The sequence below is a fragment of the Mycetomoellerius zeteki genome, unplaced genomic scaffold (genome assembly GCF_001594055.1).
Source record: "Mycetomoellerius zeteki isolate Tzet28-1 unplaced genomic scaffold, Tzet1.0 scaffold94, whole genome shotgun sequence".
NCBI lineage: Eukaryota > Metazoa > Arthropoda > Insecta > Hymenoptera > Formicidae > Mycetomoellerius > Mycetomoellerius zeteki.
Window position 1 is genome coordinate 1,142,628 of NW_017257979.1, and position 19,113 is coordinate 1,161,740.

Consider the following 19,113-nt stretch of genomic DNA (forward strand, 5'->3'; position numbering starts at 1 on the left):
ATATTACATGTAGTTCAATAAATATAGGAGCTATTAGTAAACATAATTTAGAATAAAAATGAAAACTATGCGTCTCGTTTAGCTCGCGTGTATTGGAATCTAATTTGAACCATTAATGTGAACTCTGAACTCACTCTCGTCCCTTCTACTTATACATTTCATTACCCTTCAAAATGATTGCATGTATTAATTGCAGCTATAACAATTTTCCTAAGCAAATTTGTCAAGTGCAAGTCAAAGTATCTGCAAATAAGCTACAAATATAATGCATGTATTGCAAATGTAATAATAACGCAGAACGTCCGTGATTATTTGTCAAAAAGGATGGAATTCTCGGTTTTTACACTGCTACTTGTTTAACATAAACCTACCTGTGTTGTACCCGATGCTGTTTATACTAAATTCATAAATTTGCTATTGTTTTTTTTTTATTTTTTGTTACTTTCTGTATGTCAATCCCTGCCATTATCTCGGACTTGCGTGGCTATGTGATAACAGTCTATAACGCAATCTTACGTTTAGCAGCACAGACACAAACAGTATTTCTTTCTACATTACAAGGAACACGCACGAATTCCTTTCCGAAAAATTATTACATTAGGATTGGTGGGGCTACGAGGCAATGTCCGACATAAGCTGGGCAAGCAAGGCCGGCTCTAAAAGTCCATGCGTCTGCCCCATTCTCTCCAAGTTTCGTACATCTTTATCAACTTCTTCCAAAGCCCGTTGCAATTCCTCCTCTTCTTCTCTCGACGGCTCATAATCTCCGTTTCTACCCTCTATAAATTAAAACACATCTTACATTATCTTATGAATTAAATATAACGAGTTCTGTGCAATCTCGAGATTTACAAAATGCACCAAAAATATGGATGTTGCAATTACCGATAAATAAGTCGTTAAAAGCATCCGGGGGCAAGTTATTGAGCACGTTGCCAAAGTCATGCTCAGCAGAATCCAAGGAAGCGAATACTTCATTATCCCCAAGCTCGACTTTGAGTCCTCCGCTCAGACCAAGAGAGCCTAATCCCAATCCTAGATTTAAGTTAGACGTATTTGAACTTCCTTGCGGAACATTCAAATTATTCAACATCTTGGTATGGTTTTCACTACAGTTTATTTGGCTCATGAAATGACTCTCCTCGGGCATCAGTGCCACACTCTTGGTAGTCTCTATTTTATTAGAGGGTGGTCGTTTACGTTTCTTCGGCTTAGACTTGGGTTTAGGCTTCGCCGGGATAGGAGGGGAGACTGGAGGCTTTTTACGAGCTTTCTTTGGTTTAGATTCTTGGATTTTACGGTGATAATTGTCTCTCTTCCTCGCATGTTCTGGGCAAAGAGGTAATTCGTGCGCGACATCAAACACAGGAACACAACACTGTGTGTTGTCACTAAACTTGGCAGTGCAATGCTCAAATAAAAGCTGATCTCCGTTTAACATAATGTGGCGGGAACAATGTCGGGTACAAGGCAAAGATATTTGTTGGCATCCCTCCGCCCCACATGGCCCGCCAACTAATAACGGTCCGTCGAGTACCTTGCTGGTACTTGGAGAGTCACACAAAGCTCGCGCGGTAGAAGTAGGATCTTTGGAAGCGGCATCCAGCAAACATCTGACCCTGTGCCGCAGAACAGCTTCAGCGTCAGCACCATCGATACGCAACTGAAGCAACTGTCGTTGTAGCTGCGAACGCAATTGGGTAAGCCGAGCCGCTCGATTTGGTGATGCAGTAGATTCGCCGAAAAACCAGTGACGCTGATGTATCATCAACTCGTCTCCACTTGAATCGCTGTCAGATATCTCGTCCCCGGCCCTCGGATAATACAACAGCGTGTGGTCCCGACTTGGCCTCCTAGGTCGCAATCTCTGCAAATTCTCAATGTGTCGTTGTTTACACTGAACTAAATTAGAAAATTTGTGATCCAAATTCACCCCAATGACATCATTGACGTTTGCCTCCGCCGTGGCATTGACCCCGACAAACTTGTAGCCTGCGACTGGAACAGGCGCTACCCTTATCCTCTGTTTCACGCATTTTCCCTTTGACTTGTTGTTCTTGCAACTTTGCATCACTTCGGAATTTGTCGGTGGAACCACCGTGGCATGTCTTCCCCCTGCTGTAGCAAATGGTTCTGGTTCACTGAAAATGTATGGATCAACATCTTGATGTGCCTCGGTTTTCAGCAAAGCCTTCAAGCGGTCCGAAAACTTCAATTTATTGTCCATGTTTGAGTTTTCGGAAATTGGGACCTTCATTGATTGCTGCTTCTATCCAGATCTGTTCTACCTGCATTCTCAAATCCTCCAAGTCAACTTTCTTCCTATCTAGATCAAACTTAGTTCACGCTATGTGCCAAGATCCAAGTATAACCTACACCATTTGATTAGAAAAATGTAATACTGAGACTGTATGTAAGAAAATTTAAAAAATATGTTTCATGTTGTATCACAGATATTTTCTATTGCCAAGTTAATCAAGTAAAAAAAAAAGATCCAAGCGTATTTGCATAAACAGTACTATTCTATACCGTACATAACTCAATATAAGCTAAATTAATATGATATACCAGTCACATTTAAGTATATCGATATGTTATACACTAATGTATCCTTTTCTAAATGTACACAGTCATGGAATTTGCATTAATTGAATTAACAAAAGGCTTACAAAACAATAATGCCCATTCAACGGCTTTGTTTGCCTACGCAATACAGAATTAATATTCAAATCGCATTGTCAACACCGCTCAACGCTATTCGTGAATGCCTCGGTGAATGCGGTCTATAAACGTAGAGTTCCCTGGTTCGAGCAGTAAGCGTGAACTTAGTCCATTGCTAGATGAGGACAAAAACGATCCTTGCCTCGCATAGTAGTCTACACCAAGCGTACCCTACACATGTCTGAACAACTGCGTCGTCGTCGTTATCGTCGTCGTCGTCGCGCATCGGGCGGACGTTGAGTTGGTCTGCAGCATTACTGGAGTGGCGCGTCTCGAGGATATCGCGACTGGGAGCGTGGCCATATCACCAGAGAGTGATCTCCCCGCCGTTGGCATAGGCACACGCGCTCGACGGTCAGGATCTTTCTTCCTGTGCCTTCTTTTTCCTCCTTTTTAGGTTAGGTTCGCTCACGTCACGTCACGTCGAGGCGGCGGGACACGGCGTGTTCCCGATCTCAGCGAGGCAACCGGAAGTACTCCCGGGACAGACCTCGCGGCATAATCGACTTCGAGATTGCTCGCGGACGCAAGCTCTATCACCTCTCACCAGCTCTCGTTCACGACGTTTACAGGCTCGACTTCGAGGGAAGGGGGAGGAGGGTTGAGGTTGGGACGACACTGACCAGCGATCGCTCTCAACAAAGGCGACAACAGCGGGGGCGGACGTCCCGTCGAAATGTGCCACGGCACCGAGCTTCCCTGCCCCTCGTGCGCGGACTCGCTCACCACGGGTGGCAAACACAATACGGTCTCACGCGCAAAATTTCGACGTCTGTCGATAATAACATTAGAAAGACATGTCAGGCGTGCGGGGGCAGCAAAATGGCGGCCGCGCTGCGGCACGGTACAACACGGGCCAGTCCCCGGAGCTTGGGCAAAAAATCCCTGAATCTTCGAGCGATAATTATCACGGATTCAGTCCACGTTGAATTAATAATTGTAGATGACACCGCAGACGGAATGTATGTCGAGCGAGAGTTCGCGCCACGTGGCCAAAAGATCGTTCTGCGCTTTGTAGAACATAACCTGTACGCCGAGGTGTACATACAGCACGAGCGATAATTTTTCCTTTTTCCGAGACTTCTATGAATTATTATTTCAATGTAAATTACGCCTCGAACGCTCTAGAAATAATGCTGGAAAAAGAGATGAAAAGAAATCGGTACGAGCCGATGAATCGGCTACCTTCTTGTCCAACTTTCGAATGCCAAGAATCCCAAGAACCGCTCAAAGATTCTTCCCATTCGTTCGAATGATTCAAAATCTAACTGCGAATTTGTGAAAATGATTCATCCAACTATGTCAATGTTGCTTCATGCCTGAGGGGGACCATGTGTGAATTTATATTCATTCTTTGTAGTTGAACTTTTTGCACTTTTTTTTGTTTTTCTTTATCTCACTAATGTATGATTACGTATCCATTACTTTTTTAAGTACAAAAAGCATAACAGCGCAAAGACATCTTAATATGTTCTTTGTAATGGAATTTTTTATCTCCCCTTTTTTCCTCAAACGTCTCTTTATGCATATACATACCTATCTTTTATCTTCTCTGAACTGATTATCAAGAAACAATAGTGACTAAACAATGGTTTAATATTTAAACATCAACCGCGTGATTCGTGTTCAAATATGACAGTCATCATGCATAATCGTTGTATTTTCGACTTCTTCTCAATATGTTCTCCTTATTGTGAAAAATTTTTTTTTCTCAGAATTTCGTATAATTTTTCAAAATTTTTAAATAATTTTATAATTTTTTAGAAAATTTCTCAGATTTTTTATACAAATTCGAACATTTTTCAGAAATGCCGAAAAAGTCTCTACACATCTATTTTAAAATTCTTCATATATAGTATACGTTCTCACTCGACTTTTCTGGTGCAACTACTATCATTTTCAACTTTTATGGTTGATAAGATTGCCATTTGAAGAAAAAAAAATTATGTAATGGTCTTAAGACCTCTATCTATTCTTCTCTCGTTTATCGAGCTTCTCGTGTTTGTATTAAATATACATGCGACTGTTTTTCCGTAGATTTGATTACGGCAATTGATATGGAAAATTCCTTTATCAGTTTCAACAAAATAGTTCATAGATCCGTCGCGAAGATTAAATTATCTGGGATTCATAATTTATTAGCCGTTATGTAAAATGAGTAAATTATTTCTCGCTTGCGAAATGGATATAAAACTGTCGATTCAAGAAAAAATTTGATAAATCGTAACTACAAAAAATAGATTTAAATATGTTATCCACCTGTTGATGCATTGATACATAGATCGATAATGGTCGCGTTCAGCAAACTCAACTGTTGTGGAGCGGATCCGTGAGCGCTCGTTGTTATTGGTGTATTCTTTTAGATTATCCAATAGCAGCGAGAGCTCACTGATCCATTCCGCAACAATTGAGTTTGCTGAACGCAGCCAATATTCGTGCTTCCGTATCGCCGAACTGAAAATTTTTAAATCCCAGAAATTACAAGTGTTAACAAATGATACGTTCATAAATAATGTTTGCAATTATATCTATATATGTAATTATGCAATTTATTTTATGTATTATCTATCAAAATTTATAGGTTATAGAAAAAAAAAAATTCTGAATCGCTAATGCTTCGTAACATATTTAGAATTCCTTTATATTATATTATAAAAAAATTTTTATTTTATAAAAAAAAAACAAAGCTGTACGCGCAATTTTTATATTTAATTTATATTGTCGAAAAGATTTCTCTCATTAGATGAAACAAAAATTAAATTGGACTAGCATTTTAAATGCATATTTCATAAATAACAACACTGTGTTATTACAAATGTTTATCTTTCAACAAGGTGCTATACAACAAACTGTGTACACATGACATACACTCAATCGTTCCGACGTTCCGGCTGAAAATCGGCGGAAGTTTGCTTATTTCGATAAACTTCACCCGATGCAATACCGTGTAATATATTAATAAACGTATTATGTAACATAAACGTGTGTGTACACTAACTAGGATGTCTTACGAGTTTCAATTTACATGAGTTGAGACCTTCATACAATTGCTGATCGATAACAAATAAGTCAGTTTCAAGTTATTTTCAAGTTATTTTACATCATTAGCTATTAAATGCACAATTGGCTCATAAAAAATGATTAAATGTGGAATTTAATTCCTACAGAACGCAGAAAACTTTTGTGACTTTCTCTAATAAATATATACTCGTATAAATATCCATATAATGATCCAATTATATCGATTACGTATGATCTGGATAGTAAATCGAAGAAATTTTACATTAATAAATGATGTAATTATATAATAAATAACCGAAGACTTTTCAATAAGAATAATAAATGAAGGACGAATAACAATGTGCAATGAGCCAAACATTATGAGAAAAGATTTTTGAAAACAATATTTCATAAAACTACTAATCTGTCAACCTGTTCTGGAGATGATGAAAACTATCATTTTTGGAATATTCTACTCTTCAAGTCGGTTGAACTGTTTTGACATTAAATTCTTAGTTCGAGGTATAGTGGTAGACCCAAGGGACGGTAATTCTTTTATTACAAAAGTTGTATTTGCAAACTGTTTATGAAATAGTCAGCGAATCTTCGTTACGTCGTTCGTCGTTGAGGTCTCTGCCCTTTAATAACAACTGGCCGGCCTTTTATGACACCTCGCTTACGCCGTGAAGTCTGAAACATCAATGCCCGACGCCCCATAACTTCAACTACGTTTCCAGATCAATTAATGTGTCACGATAAAAACGGCAAAACGATACGAGAAATTGCATAATTAAAAAAAATATACCTATCATTCTGTATCGTAAGACCGTAAATATATACATGCATACCAACCTTTTTAGTAACATACGAATTCGCGCGACGCGTGATAACTCGCTCGGAGATCGGAATTATTGGTCTATTAAATTCCGCTGGTTTCTTCACCCTATGGACACATTTCAAAATTAATATTAATGTAGAATATTTTATAACAATAATGAAAAGATAATGATACATTAAATTTTAAGCTGAAACGTGTCATTCACCTGTAAATCCTGACAAGCCAATGCTCAGTAGTGTAAGCTTCTTCCAGATACGTTAACTGGAAATTTTTATTGCCTATTTCCGCATTACGAGTACGATCATATCCGTAAGGCGACCGATAGTCTATTTTAACGTCCCCGAACCGGTAATAACTCAGTTTATACATTAGCGAGTTCAAAAGAGTTGGAGAACCTTCAGAATCCACACGAAATTCCCCCCTTTCGGTGAAATAATCACTTTCGCGAATGTCCTGGGGATGTTCACCCTCTGCGATACGGACCATCCATAAGAATTTGTTGATATCGTCACCGGAATATCCAATCATCCCGCCAAAGATGATCAACACGTAGTCCACATCCAGGGATGTCATAATATCGTAAGCAGCACTTTCGTTCGAGCTCATCGCTTTGCCGACCAGAGCTATGTGCGAATTATTCCATGTATTATTGTCCACGAGGGTAGTTCTACAAAAGAAAATTTATACAGTAATGTTAAATTAATTTCATATATTATTATAATATATACAAGGTGATACTCTAAAATTTATTCTTTAAAATATAAGTTACTAATAATTTGATAAACACGAATCTTTTCTATAATCTTTTCTATAATCCTGTATAAAGTGATATAAGCGTTGTACCTGTTAGCCATACCAGCAATCTGGTATCCGTAATCCCACCAGCTCATGACTCTAGCGTCATTGGCGGTGTTTTGTGCTAACCAATAGTAAGCTTCTCGAAAATCGTCCAATATGGCCCTGCCACCGTCGTTACTGTAGGACGCCAAAACAATAGATGGACTAGAATAAGCATTACTAGTCACCCACGTGCAGTGCACGGTAAACATCATCAGCAGCATCAACATGCCGAGAACAATGACATTACGAAGATTCGGACCTAATCCGTCACCGTTGCCTTTTGATCTCTCATGCTTCATTCTGCGAAGTTTACCGGCTTTATCGTACAACGCTCTACCGGGACTTCTCTCTCTTTCTTCCTCGCTCTCCTCGTTACTCTCATTACCGTTACCGTCTCTGTCTTCCTCTTTGAGGAACAGTTCTACGAGTCTACTGACAGCGACTCCGGCCAGCATACACACCACCGGAGTCAGAGTCAACATAAGCCTTACCATCACACCAGCGAAATAAACGGCACTTATGGCGTATAGTACAACTACAAGAAGATCGAATATTAGTTTTCTTTATTGATATTTTATTCCAAGACACACTCTCATCATACCAGTAGATTCTTACCGAAAACACGCTCGTCATTGACATGTGTAATGCAGTACCAAAGACCAACCGGAAACAATGCAACCAAAACGTGCAAATCAAAGAAAAAGCTGAACCAAGTTGTCGGCTGATGTTCCGATACAGATGCTATTATAGGGATATGTATCTTGGCATAACCGGTATCCCACAATGAATAAAATCTACCACTCCAAGGAGCGACAACGCCAGTATACGTTAAGACGATCAAAATTAATAGCAGCATAGTAGTTGTTACAGCCACCACACCACCGAAATATTTCATTTCGGACTTGGTAAGTACAGTTCTTAAGTATCTGCAATTAGAAAGCTCAATGTAAGTATACTGCAACGTATATTACAGTATGTCCAAAATGTACTCTAATAAAAAAAATTTTTTCTACATTTATTTGTAATAATACAATCATTTTTATATCAATTACAAACATAAATTTGCAGAATAGTAAATACTTTCAAAATTCAAATAATTGCAAGCATTATTTGATATGGATATAATAACAAAATGTAAATATTTCTAATTAAAATATAATGATTGTAACTCTTAAGTTTTTCAGTTTATACTATTTTTATAATTTGTTAGGAATGGATTTTGTGATCAAGCCCTTTAATTCTGTTTTAACTTTTATTTCTACGTCTTGTCAATTTAAACAGAAAGATTTCCATTAGCTATATATTTTAGGAACATGATAGTATTACTATGAGTAAATACTACAAATTAAAATAATACAATAACAAATGAACAAATTAACGTTAGAAAAACAGTACGTACCTAAAAGCTGCCACAAAGATTATCAGACCGAATACACCACTAGCTGCCATATGCTCAGAAGTTCTAATCGGCTGAAAACCAACAAATGGTATCTGCATACTTAATAGAAGTCCAAGAACGTAAAACGTAGAGTAACTCGTGAACAATCGATTGCTAAAGCGATTCATGATCAGTAAGGCAAACACATGGAGTGGAATCAGATTAATAATGAACACGTAGCCTCCCCATGCTGATACCATGTAGAAGTAAGATAGGGCAGTTATGCTCGCCCAAAAGATTGAGCCAGTTTTGACTGATTTAACCCAAAGGTAGTAGGTAATTTGCAATGCAAAGATTGCGATTCCCTCGTTGTCGTAACTCCCAGCTACGGATCTCGAGATGTAGCCAGGTACGATGGCGATGAAACAAGCGGCGAATAAGCCGGCCCCAGCACTCCATATTTCTTTCGTTAATAAATATGTAGATATGGCAGTAAGGCCACTAAAAATTGGAGCTAGAAATACACATATGTCTCTTATATGCACTGGGATATTCAGAGAGTGTAGTATGTAGTGTATTGATCCAGATGTTATCATAAGTCCAGGATAGACGGTTCCACCAACGATCCGGCCCAACGGATACCAGGCCCGTTCATCGAACCAGTTTAGAAAATTGTAGAATCCATGTTGAACCATGTACGCTGTCGCTCTGTAGTTAAACCTGAATTTAAAACATTTATTACATCTCATTGCTAATTAGTCAAAAATTCTTAATGTTATTTACTTATAAAAATGAATCAATATATAGGCAAAATAAACAAAACAGAAATAAACAAATCCTTTAACCTAAATTTAAGCTATTTAAATTATTTAATTTATCAATATCCTAATAGTCGTACCAGCTAAGAACAGGTACTGTGTATTAGCATATTATGTTTGATAAGCAGTAATAATACAATCTGCTGTTTTTCTGATATCTGTAAAAATATATCAGAAAACAAGCAAACCATACATTATAAAATCATAAATTTTCTATAGCTAAATTAATATACACTTTTGAAACTTCACGGATTCATTTTTTATTTCTGTATTAGAACTTTTTTCTCACTTTAGCCAAATATCAAACATACCTTCATTCCAAACTAATTCAGTTATAAAAAAGATTTAAAGTTTAAAGTGAAATAGGTATATTTAATATTATGGCTAAGGACAATATTCTTAACTTTTATATGTCAATGTCGTAACATTGTCAATTTTATATATATAAAAAAAGCTAAGTTGATACAAAGTGTTGTTCTATCTTTGTTTTTCATTGAATGTCAAGAAGGATAAAACGACGTTTGTGTCGACTGTGTCTCCTAAAAGGAAAACAGCTAATATTAAAGATACTGGTCGTTAAAACAGGGACTCTAGACTGATATTACATTTGTCATATGTTGATTGACTATACTGGCTATAAGATAAAGAAATCCAAGATTTCTGTCTTGCAGCCAATTAACACGTTTGAAAAATTTATCGTATGACAAATGTAATATTAGCCTAAAGCAAGAAGAAAAGTTCTAGTACAGGGATAGAAAACAGATATGACACAATATGCTCTATTTCTGCTGCATTTCCACTGTTAAATTATAGCTGACAAGAAAACCGCAAGTATAAGGAAGATACAGCGGATAGAAATCTACTCTAAAATTGACTATCTGGATACTCGTTCTCCTACATTTCCCGGATATGCTCGAAGCATTGGCTACTAACTCAGGCTTCCGTTATGTAACGGGAAAATAATAGAATGATAGTTTATCAAAAATTGATAATGCACGTCACATGGCCATGTTGAATGATCCCACACCAGGTTACGTACCAGGGATCAAACTCATGTATGATGCTTTCGAAGCGTATGACCGCGAAAAGTCTCGAGGCGAAACCCGAGATCCAAGCAAGCAAGAGAACGGTGAAGGTGATGAGGGAGCTCAGGCCAGCGGCGTTCGTCAGCGTGGAGGACTTCATCTGTTTGGTCGTCGATCTCTTATCGGGAAACATGACCTTCGCGTTGGCTGACGACGTAGAGGACGACGACGAAGAGGACGACGAGGGCAATTGCTGCTGCTGTGACGACAACGACGACTTGTTCGATAACATGTTCTCCCGTTGGCCCGCGTCCGTCACGAGCGCGTTAAAACGTGCGACGCACCGTATGTATATCCGCTTATTATCGATACTCACAACGTGGCGCGTTCGCCATATGTGCCTCCAAAACACCCGCGGTCCCGTGCGCGAGTCGAGAGCGGGGCGCAACGAATTATCAAATGTCTCGCTGCACACCTGAACTTGGGAGGCTAGGACACGTCGAACGCCGGCTACGTGTTAACCATCACTTCCACCGCAGCAACTGCGAAATCCGCACCAGGGACACCAGGGTGCAGCAGTAGACAGGAAGTCGATGCGTTCGAACTTCGAACATACGATACCATAGGTGCGTTCAGGGAGACGCTATTAGCGCTATTTGTGTCATTCTATCCTTGTTTTACGTTTAATAAACAACGAAGATAGAATGACAGAATAGCGCTATTAGCGTCTCCCCGAACGCACCATACATCGCTCGTTTAGCCTCGAGGTGCAATTTTACAATTATGCAATTTCATACGTTCGACGCTCATTTTTAGCGACAAAATAGGCCACATGGTCAAAACTGACGAAATTAAGCGTCAATTTTCATTATCACCTGTTTTGATGCTAAAAATGAGCTTCGAACGTCAGTATGAAAAAAATACCCTACAGGTGTTTGTAGTCTTTCGACTGGACAAACCAATCAGAAAATCCTATATGAAATTAATCAATAATTGGCAATTAGGGAATTGGGTATCAATTGATAATTGGATATCAATTAATAATCACTTGTTATTTTTAAAAAATCGTGCTGTTTTTATCTACCAATTAAATGCTATTATGTTTCAAGTTAACATTATTGTGTTTAATCTGCTTTATGATACAGTAATTGTGATAATAAAATATATCTTAGTTATCATAATTCTTTTGATGATGCTGAGATTTAAGAGACCTTTCCTTGTTCGATAATCAGTAAGAAACAAAGACAGAATGACTCTTGTGTCGATTTGTGTCTCTGCTGGAAAGCTCCCTAATTCAACGATATTGTGTCAACAATTTGTGGTAAACAATTTGTTTTTCTTGACAAAAGAAATCCCGCGTGTTTTAAAAGCAACGGAAGTTCGAGATTAGTTCACAACTTCCAGAATTTTAGGTAGAGTGCAACACTATCATCGTTCGACTTTTAATTTTCTTCTTGTAATGTCAATACAACACTAAAAGGAAGTTTTCAAATCGTAAGGTTCGAAAAAAAAAGAAAATCTGTTAATGACAAAATAATAGTGGAACAAAGTTAATATTCAAATTTATTAAAAGAACAAACAGAACTATGTAAGCAAACACGCGAAATAAAAAGTATAAAGACAGGCGTTATATAACCTCAAGGAGAGATTGAAGGCGCAAATTCCTCAAGTAGTATTAGAAACACTTTTATTTTAAATAGTTTTAAATGTAAAAAACGTTTATGAGTGAAACGAATAGAGTGCTGAAGGTTTATATATTGTACATGTTTCACAATTTGCAAACGTTGCAGACTTGAAACAACAAATAAATAGTTTAATTTTGTTTAATTATAATTTGTGTAATTATTATATATTCTTATCTGTACATAAGTTCAATAATTCCATCTTAAAATCAACTTTGTTTTTGCAGAACATATCGTAACAGAAGAATGTCTATACTATAAATAATATAAATAAAGTACATTGAGACTCAAATGTTCTCCAGTAGGGCAAGATTAACAAAACGCACAGGGAAGAATCCTACTGGACGTTACGATTTTTTAAAGCTTTTAGTCACTGAGTATACAACAACATCGTCTAAAGGTAAAAGATTAACTCATAACAGGAACATATTTTTTAACGCTAAAGAAACATAGGTGTTCTTGGGACTTACTATAAAGTTTTTGTTATTAGTTTTATTTTTTTTAGTTTTCAAGTTTAAAACTGCAAAATAAAATTATGAAAAATATAAAATTATTTCAAATCGTTTCTATTTAAAAATTAGGAAAAGTCCCAAGATCATCAGGACTTATATGTTCTAATTATATTTAACCATAGTATCGCTTACAAAAGAATATGAATAAAAATTTATCAATAAAATTATTGCGTCTCTTGATAGATGTATAATCTGTGTAATAATAATTAATCAATGTCTTTCAAATTATCAGACGCACAGGAGCAAGTACTGGCAAATTTGGCAAATTTTGCATATGATCCTGTAAACTATGGATACATGAGACAGTTAAACGTAATTAATTTATTTCTTAATGCTTTATCTCAAAGCAATCCAAAGTTAGTACGTTTTGGTATTAGTGGTCTCTGCAATTTATGTTTAGGTAAGTATATTTGTTACATGCAAAGAGTCATATAATATTTGTTATATTATATGTAATATTCTTTTCAGATGGAATAAATAAGTTATACATTCTGCGCAATCAAGGTGTTGAGTCAATATCGTCGTTACTTTCTTCCGAAGACGAAGATGTTTTGCTTGGAGTAATTACTACCTTGATGTTTTTGGTAACACCTGAATCAGTAGACGAGATAACATCGCCTAAAATAATTAAACGCATGCTGGAACTTTCGGATTCATCATATGAACATGGGCGTGTTAAAAACGTAGCAACGTTATTCCTAAATGACTGTTGTGAAACGAGTGCTGTAGAGAAAGTGAAGGCAGAGAATCAGTCTGTTTGTAAAAAATAAACCTAATTTGAATATAATGTCTTTTATTGATTTAAATTGATATTTTTGAGTAACTTGTGAGTATAGAAAGTAATATCATGAAGCTAATTCAATTCTTTGCTGGGTTTCTCAAAAATCACTCTGTAAGAACCACCAAAATACGATCATTCGCTGACACAACAATGAACAGTTTGAGAGAAGGAGATCAAGTGTCGGTTCTGAAAGTAATAACAAATGACGATATACTCAAGTTTGCTGAATTAACAGGCGATTACAATCCAATACATACTGAATCAGCAAAAAATATTGCTCATGGTGCTTTGCTCAATGGTCTAGTGTCAAGCTTAATTGGTACAAAATTACCTGGTGCAGGTACTATAGTTATCGAACAAAATATTGCTTTTCCTAAACCGTGTTATGCTGGCGATACTGTAGAAGTTATAGTTAAAATTACATCAGTAAGAAAAATCATTAAATGCGTGTACATGTGTATTGCTAATGGAGATAGAATCGTACTAGAAGGAGAAGCTAAACTTATGAGAAAGATATTGTAATATTTTATCATTTTACACTGTAAAAATATTTATAACGTAATATAGAATTATAGAAATATTTAATAAAAAATTTAGTAAAACTTAAAATGTTTCATAATATGCATGTATAAATACCTTTCTATTAACATGTATATTAATAATTATAGAAAATAGATATTTATATGTAGTTTGAAATTATTTTTAATTTTCTCATTATGAAGAATTTTATCTGAATATCATCGAAATTTTAATTAAAATTTGTCTGTTACTGATGTGTACATAAGATATATCCCAATCATAAGTATAAACAGTTAAAATAGAACTCTTGCATGATACTTAAGGTTTTCGCTTAGCAAGCATTCCAAATATGGCTCATGAGAACATTGCGACATAATGTGACAGGGTTAAAACATCGGCTTTATATTTGAGTGGAGTTTTGTGAGGTGATACAGTGTAGTTCGGTGAAAAGAATTTTGCAGTAAATATAAACTAATTTAATTTATTTATTAAAATTCAAAATCGCGGATTCTCAGAATCAAGGTATATTCTTCATTTTATCTTTTTAAATATTTAAGAATCGTTTGTAACTTAATCTGGCTAATATAGCTAAGATTGAACAGAAAGCAATGTTAATAGCAGTAGTAATTCACATTTCAGATCAAAATGTATTTAACGTTAGTGATGATGGCTCTTTGTATATCGTGTTCTTATGCAGAAAATAATAGTACTGTTACAAATATTAAGTTATCCACGAATACAAAAGAACAGCCAATTGGCTGCGTCTGTGCCATATTTTTAAGCGGACAATTTAAGAAAGGCAGCACAGAACAACCCAAAGGATATCCTGCACTTATCCAAGAATATCCTGATCCAATTCCATGTACTACTATTGGGAACAAACTTTGTGTCAGCAAATGTCTTGATGTTGTAAGTTTAAATTTTAATCGTTAAGAAATTATATATCCTTAATATTTTATAATTAATTATTAGTAATTAATAATTTAATTTGTATTATCCTTCTAAGTTAAAATATTTCCCAGATAGTGAAACATTTACCAAACAGTCAAGTAGTTCTATGTGCTTCTATCGATCGTGATTGTCACAAAGAAAGAGTGAGTACACATATATATATACATAAATTAATTTTTATTATATTTTTATTTGAAATGATTATGAAACAAAATTATTTTGTGTATTGAAACCATATCATCTTAATGATATTTTTTTACAGGCTTATCTTTTCATCAAGAATTGTAAAGATGAATGGATAAACACGAATCTGTCGGCCGGTAGAGAATATTGCTGCAAAGATGGCATGCCATATAAATGTTAATTATTATAATATGTATTTATAGGATAGCATTTTTGCACCGAAATGACTTCGATTTTTATATGATTGTAGTTTGTAATCTTGATAATTCAAACAATTTTTAATAAATACATTGATTAACGCTCATAATACTTTGAATATCCCACCGTTTGTCTAAATATAGCTTGAAGATCATCAGATACGCTCCATAAAGACACGCAGGAATTCAGCACGAATATCTCAAACCATCACCGTCCTTCTATATTTAGACTTCGAGGTGCGAGAATTTTGTGTACGCGGTATCAGTGCAGAGTCTATAATTCGTAAAATTTGGGATTGGAGTGATCGTTATCAAAGCATATCCTGAACCTCCACTTTAGATTACTAAATCAAGTTCAAGTATAATCTCAGGAATTTCAATCAGATTACACAATGTCAGCTTTAAGTTACATGATCGTACTGTTTATTGTTGCAACTTCACGACCACAGCACTTGGTCAACTACCCCGTGAAGATATTAAAACCAAGCAGTATAGTGGTATAGTTATAAACGCAAAGATGTGCCATGTTTTATAGAGATTGATAAAGTTGCGCAACACATGATTAGAAAACAATATCAGATTCCGTGGTAATAAAACAAATACACAAAATGTGTGCACGAGTCCTGGCATGTCCGCTGTGTTCGCAACCTGGATTCCTAACGCTTGACGCGCTACGAGCTGGACTTGTAAGTGTAGCGACTCGACCCCTCATATGTCCTATCTGTAACGAAGTATTGTTAGGCATAGATAAATTAACTATACATTTATTTGGTCATACGATCAATCTGAACAATGCTACAGCAGAATCGTCTAAATCTGCGGACATCACTGCTACTGATGAGCATCTGGTCGCCATCCATAACGCGCACAACATTGCACCCCAGGACTGGAACATATTGAAGCAATTAGATAAAGTTGAAAGTGGCAACAACAGGACTTGCACAGAATTATCAGATTCTGATGTGCCGCATGTAGGAAATATCTCTGCTATAGATTCTCAGTCTAAAACGCAAAGCCTAGATTCATCAATGAAAGGCGCGAGTCAATCTAGTTTCGTATCAGATTACAATCATGACGTGATAAAAGTGAACATTCTTCCGCAATCAAACGAGAATCACAACACAGTCCAGAAAGTAATCGCAAATCTGCAACAGGAAACAAATTGTACAGTGCAGTATTTTTGTAATGATATTAAGCATTTGAATGTATCCCAGGAAGCTATGCAGGCGGAGAAAACAGCTATTTCAGATTTAATTATTGCGACAAAGGTGGCAGGAACTGTGGACGCCAACATCTATCAAGATATTGAAAAAGAATGCACTGAATCGAACAGTAGTCATCATGTCTTAAAAGAAAAACTGATAACAGATTTAATTGAGGAAGAACATGATCTCTCTAATTTTCAATCAGTCCAAAATATAATCGCAAATGTCTGTGCAAGAAAGTCATTGGAAGAGCGCAATGATAAGGAATTGTCTAATGCGAAGAACACGATACTCGAAACAAGTGCTGGGGATCAAAATCAAAATTTACAACACAAGCAAATGTTACCTCACACGCAAACAAGTGCCAAAGCCATTCGTACGATAGCATCGAAGGAAAAAACGGAAAGGTGTAACTTATGCGGCTTTCACTTTCCTGACACCAACATTTTAGCTTTACACGAACAATTAGTGCACGAGCAGGATTCGAATAATAGTCCAGAGCAAGTTCTTAAGAATTACTCTTGCTATCTGTGCTCTAAAGTGTTCAAAATGCGAGGCAGCTTAATGGTACATATGAGAGTAGCCCACATTGGACACAATTCAGGCAAGTAATCGTTATATCTAATTAATAAGTAATTCAATATATTATATTTCCTAAAACAATAGCATAATTTAAAAGAAAAAATTTTTCAAAAAATAAGTTTCAATATTTTGAATCATTAATTTTTCAATCAATTAAAAAATGACAATTTTTAAGTTATGTCATAGCAAATGAGTGATATGTAATTATTATTATAGTTTATAATTCGATACAATATGCAATTAAAGTTTTTCACATATAATAGGTTCTTTTTCTAAAGGTGACCAAAATGAAGTCACCTGCGGCGACGCTGGATACGCGTGTCCCACATGTGGAAAGAAATTTAAGAAAGTGAGGATACTTCCACACATTTTATTTGATACTCGTTGCAAATAATACTTAATAAATTTTTCTCTTACTTTCGCGTTTCAGGAACAACATGTAATACAACATTTAAAGACTCACGAGGGGAAGCAGTGGGAGTGTGATACTTGCAGTAAAATGTTCACGACCAAATATTTTCTGAAGAAGCACAAACGACTGCACTCGGGAGAGATGCCTTACAAATGTAAAATATGTGACAAAAGTTTCACCTTTCAGCAATCGTATCACAAGCACAGACTTTATCACAAGGATGATAAACCACACACCTGTGCGACTTGCGGTAGATCGTTCAAGGAACTCTCCACGTTACATAATCACGAAAGGATTCACACCGGGGAGAAGCCATTCGCCTGCGAGACATGTGGTACGTTACGAAAGAACAAACATTAAAGCCGGTGCAGAATTAATCAAATAAACAATCGTTTGGGATTGACTAACAATTACCATTAATTATTTTGCGTAGTGTCTGTAATATTATGGTGTGCTGTGCATGGCTTACTGAAATGCAGGTAATTTTTCACAAGAAGCTTATCTTGTAAGTGTGCTGCAGGCCACCAACAACGATAATAATCCTCCTACAACTGCCGTACTAATTCTTCCGCAGGAAAGTGTTTCCGTCAGCGTGTTTCGTACTTAGTCCATCGTCGTATTCACACAGGAGTGATGCCTTATAAATGCACAATGTGTGGCAAAAGCTTCCGATACAAGGTACAAAGTGATCATTGAGTGTTTTCAGATGTCGAGCGTCTTTGATAACTCACACATAATTCACACTTGTAGGTGAGTCAAAGAACCCATAAATGCCCTGTACAAACTTCAGGGAGCACACAGCAATTGACATCTGATACACGAGAGGCTGATAACAGCACAGTCAGGTCACGAGTCACTGATAGCCTGCAAGAAAATCAATCAATAACAAATACCACTGATGAGGAAAATAAGTTCGTTTTGATAATAAACGCTCAAGGACAACCCGTTTTAGCGCTGCAGTCAGAAATAAATAACATATCCTCCGAGAGAAAGGAACAAGGCATCAAATTTACAGATGCCAGCAATACTAACGAAGATCTAAAGAGCAAGACATGGGGTACTAACGATCTTAATAGTACGGGACTAGAGGAATCAGCAGAATCAATTGAAAGAGTGCAATCAGACAACGAAAAGATAGACGCAAAAAGCACGAATGATTTCTTTTCCATGGTGATGTCACCCCTTGAAACGAGCATATCATCTTCGACGTTTGAAATGGAACACTTGAGAGTATCTTCGCCTAAACGTAAAGAGGATCCGATAGATTCTTACACTGACTTCCCACAGGTTTCTGGAAATGTACAAATGAATTTAGAGCCAGACATAGAGCAAAACTTCAGCCATAATAAGGATGTCACAGAGTCTCTGCAAACCATAAATGAAGAATCATTGAAAGCATTGCTGTATGGTATGGATAGAAAATGAAGCAAATATACATTTATAACTTAAGTGGCTCCTAGATGATCAAT

At 36.4% G+C, this 19,113-nt stretch overlaps 4 protein-coding genes across 7 annotated transcripts; 2 read left to right on the plus strand and 2 right to left on the minus strand.

The window, feature by feature from the left end:
- Positions 1 to 420: 420 nt before the first annotated feature.
- On the minus strand, positions 421 to 3,810 carry l(3)L1231 (zf-C3Hc3H domain-containing lethal (3) L1231). Of its 2 annotated transcripts, XM_018460511.1 has the most exons (4): positions 2,864 to 3,810; positions 1,934 to 2,288; positions 886 to 1,867; positions 421 to 779 (listed from the first exon to the last, which is right to left on the minus strand). In XM_018460511.1, exons 2-4 carry the CDS (start codon positions 2,255 to 2,257, stop codon positions 613 to 615), a joined length of 1,473 nt encoding a protein of 490 aa, XP_018316013.1. In that variant the 5' UTR covers positions 2,258 to 2,288; positions 2,864 to 3,810; the 3' UTR covers positions 421 to 612. The 2 variants fall into 2 exon arrangements, with proteins under 2 accessions (XP_018316013.1, XP_018316012.1); XM_018460510.1 differs by having other exon boundaries at positions 886 to 2,288.
- Positions 3,811 to 6,041: 2,231 nt separating this feature from the next.
- Positions 6,042 to 11,202, minus strand: Stt3B (catalytic subunit 3B of the oligosaccharyltransferase complex). Of its 2 annotated transcripts, none has more exons than XM_018460504.1 (7): positions 10,635 to 11,199; positions 8,799 to 9,497; positions 8,015 to 8,325; positions 7,403 to 7,934; positions 6,765 to 7,226; positions 6,574 to 6,664; positions 6,042 to 6,411 (listed from the first exon to the last, which is right to left on the minus strand). In XM_018460504.1, exons 1-7 carry the CDS (start codon positions 10,910 to 10,912, stop codon positions 6,331 to 6,333), a joined length of 2,454 nt encoding a protein of 817 aa, XP_018316006.1. In that variant the 5' UTR covers positions 10,913 to 11,199; the 3' UTR covers positions 6,042 to 6,330. The 2 variants fall into 2 exon arrangements, with proteins under 2 accessions (XP_018316006.1, XP_018316007.1); XM_018460505.1 differs by having other exon boundaries at positions 6,368 to 6,446; positions 10,635 to 11,202.
- Positions 11,203 to 11,955: 753 nt separating this feature from the next.
- LOC108730624 (uncharacterized) lies at positions 11,956 to 15,504 on the plus strand. Its single transcript, XM_018460428.1, has 8 exons — positions 11,956 to 12,119; positions 12,530 to 12,702; positions 13,047 to 13,214; positions 13,283 to 13,451; positions 13,712 to 14,021; positions 14,754 to 15,023; positions 15,137 to 15,208; positions 15,328 to 15,504. The coding sequence occupies exons 2-8, from the start codon at positions 12,594 to 12,596 to the stop codon at positions 15,427 to 15,429; spliced, it is 1,200 nt and encodes a 399-aa protein (XP_018315930.1). The 5' UTR covers positions 11,956 to 12,119; positions 12,530 to 12,593; the 3' UTR covers positions 15,430 to 15,504.
- Positions 15,505 to 15,603: 99 nt separating this feature from the next.
- On the plus strand, positions 15,604 to 19,111 carry LOC108730622 (zinc finger protein 836). Of its 2 annotated transcripts, none has more exons than XM_018460422.1 (5): positions 15,604 to 17,254; positions 17,496 to 17,581; positions 17,663 to 17,978; positions 18,219 to 18,322; positions 18,395 to 19,111. In XM_018460422.1, exons 1-5 carry the CDS (start codon positions 16,054 to 16,056, stop codon positions 19,067 to 19,069), a joined length of 2,382 nt encoding a protein of 793 aa, XP_018315924.1. In that variant the 5' UTR covers positions 15,604 to 16,053; the 3' UTR covers positions 19,070 to 19,111. The 2 variants fall into 2 exon arrangements, with proteins under 2 accessions (XP_018315924.1, XP_018315925.1); XM_018460423.1 differs by having other exon boundaries at positions 17,511 to 17,581.
- The last annotated feature ends 2 nt before the right edge of the window (positions 19,112 to 19,113 follow it).

Excerpts from the sequence above, each read along its gene's own strand:
- Stt3B (XM_018460504.1), bottom strand. The coding sequence starts at position 10,912 with ATGTTATCGAACAAGTCGTCGTTGTCGTCACAGCAGCAGCAATTGCCC. Across the intron at positions 9,498-10,634 it reads ATACATGAGTTTGATCCCTG|GTTTAACTACAGAGCGACAG; the intron begins GTACGTAACCTG and ends TTTTAAATTCAG. Across the intron at positions 7,227-7,402 it reads ATTGCTGGTATGGCTAACAG|AACTACCCTCGTGGACAATA; the intron begins GTACAACGCTTA and ends TTTCTTTTGTAG.
- LOC108730624 (XM_018460428.1), top strand. The coding sequence starts at position 12,594 with ATGTTCTCCAGTAGGGCAAGATTAACAAAACGCACAGGGAAGAATCCT. Across the intron at positions 14,022-14,753 it reads TTATAGTTAAAATTACATCA|ATCAAAATGTATTTAACGTT; the intron begins GTAAGAAAAATC and ends TTCACATTTCAG. Across the intron at positions 15,209-15,327 it reads GTGATTGTCACAAAGAAAGA|GCTTATCTTTTCATCAAGAA; the intron begins GTGAGTACACAT and ends ATTTTTTTACAG.
- LOC108730622 (XM_018460422.1), top strand. The coding sequence starts at position 16,054 with ATGTGTGCACGAGTCCTGGCATGTCCGCTGTGTTCGCAACCTGGATTC. Across the intron at positions 17,255-17,495 it reads CCACATTGGACACAATTCAG|GTTCTTTTTCTAAAGGTGAC; the intron begins GCAAGTAATCGT and ends CACATATAATAG. Across the intron at positions 18,323-18,394 it reads GCAAAAGCTTCCGATACAAG|GTGAGTCAAAGAACCCATAA; the intron begins GTACAAAGTGAT and ends TCACACTTGTAG.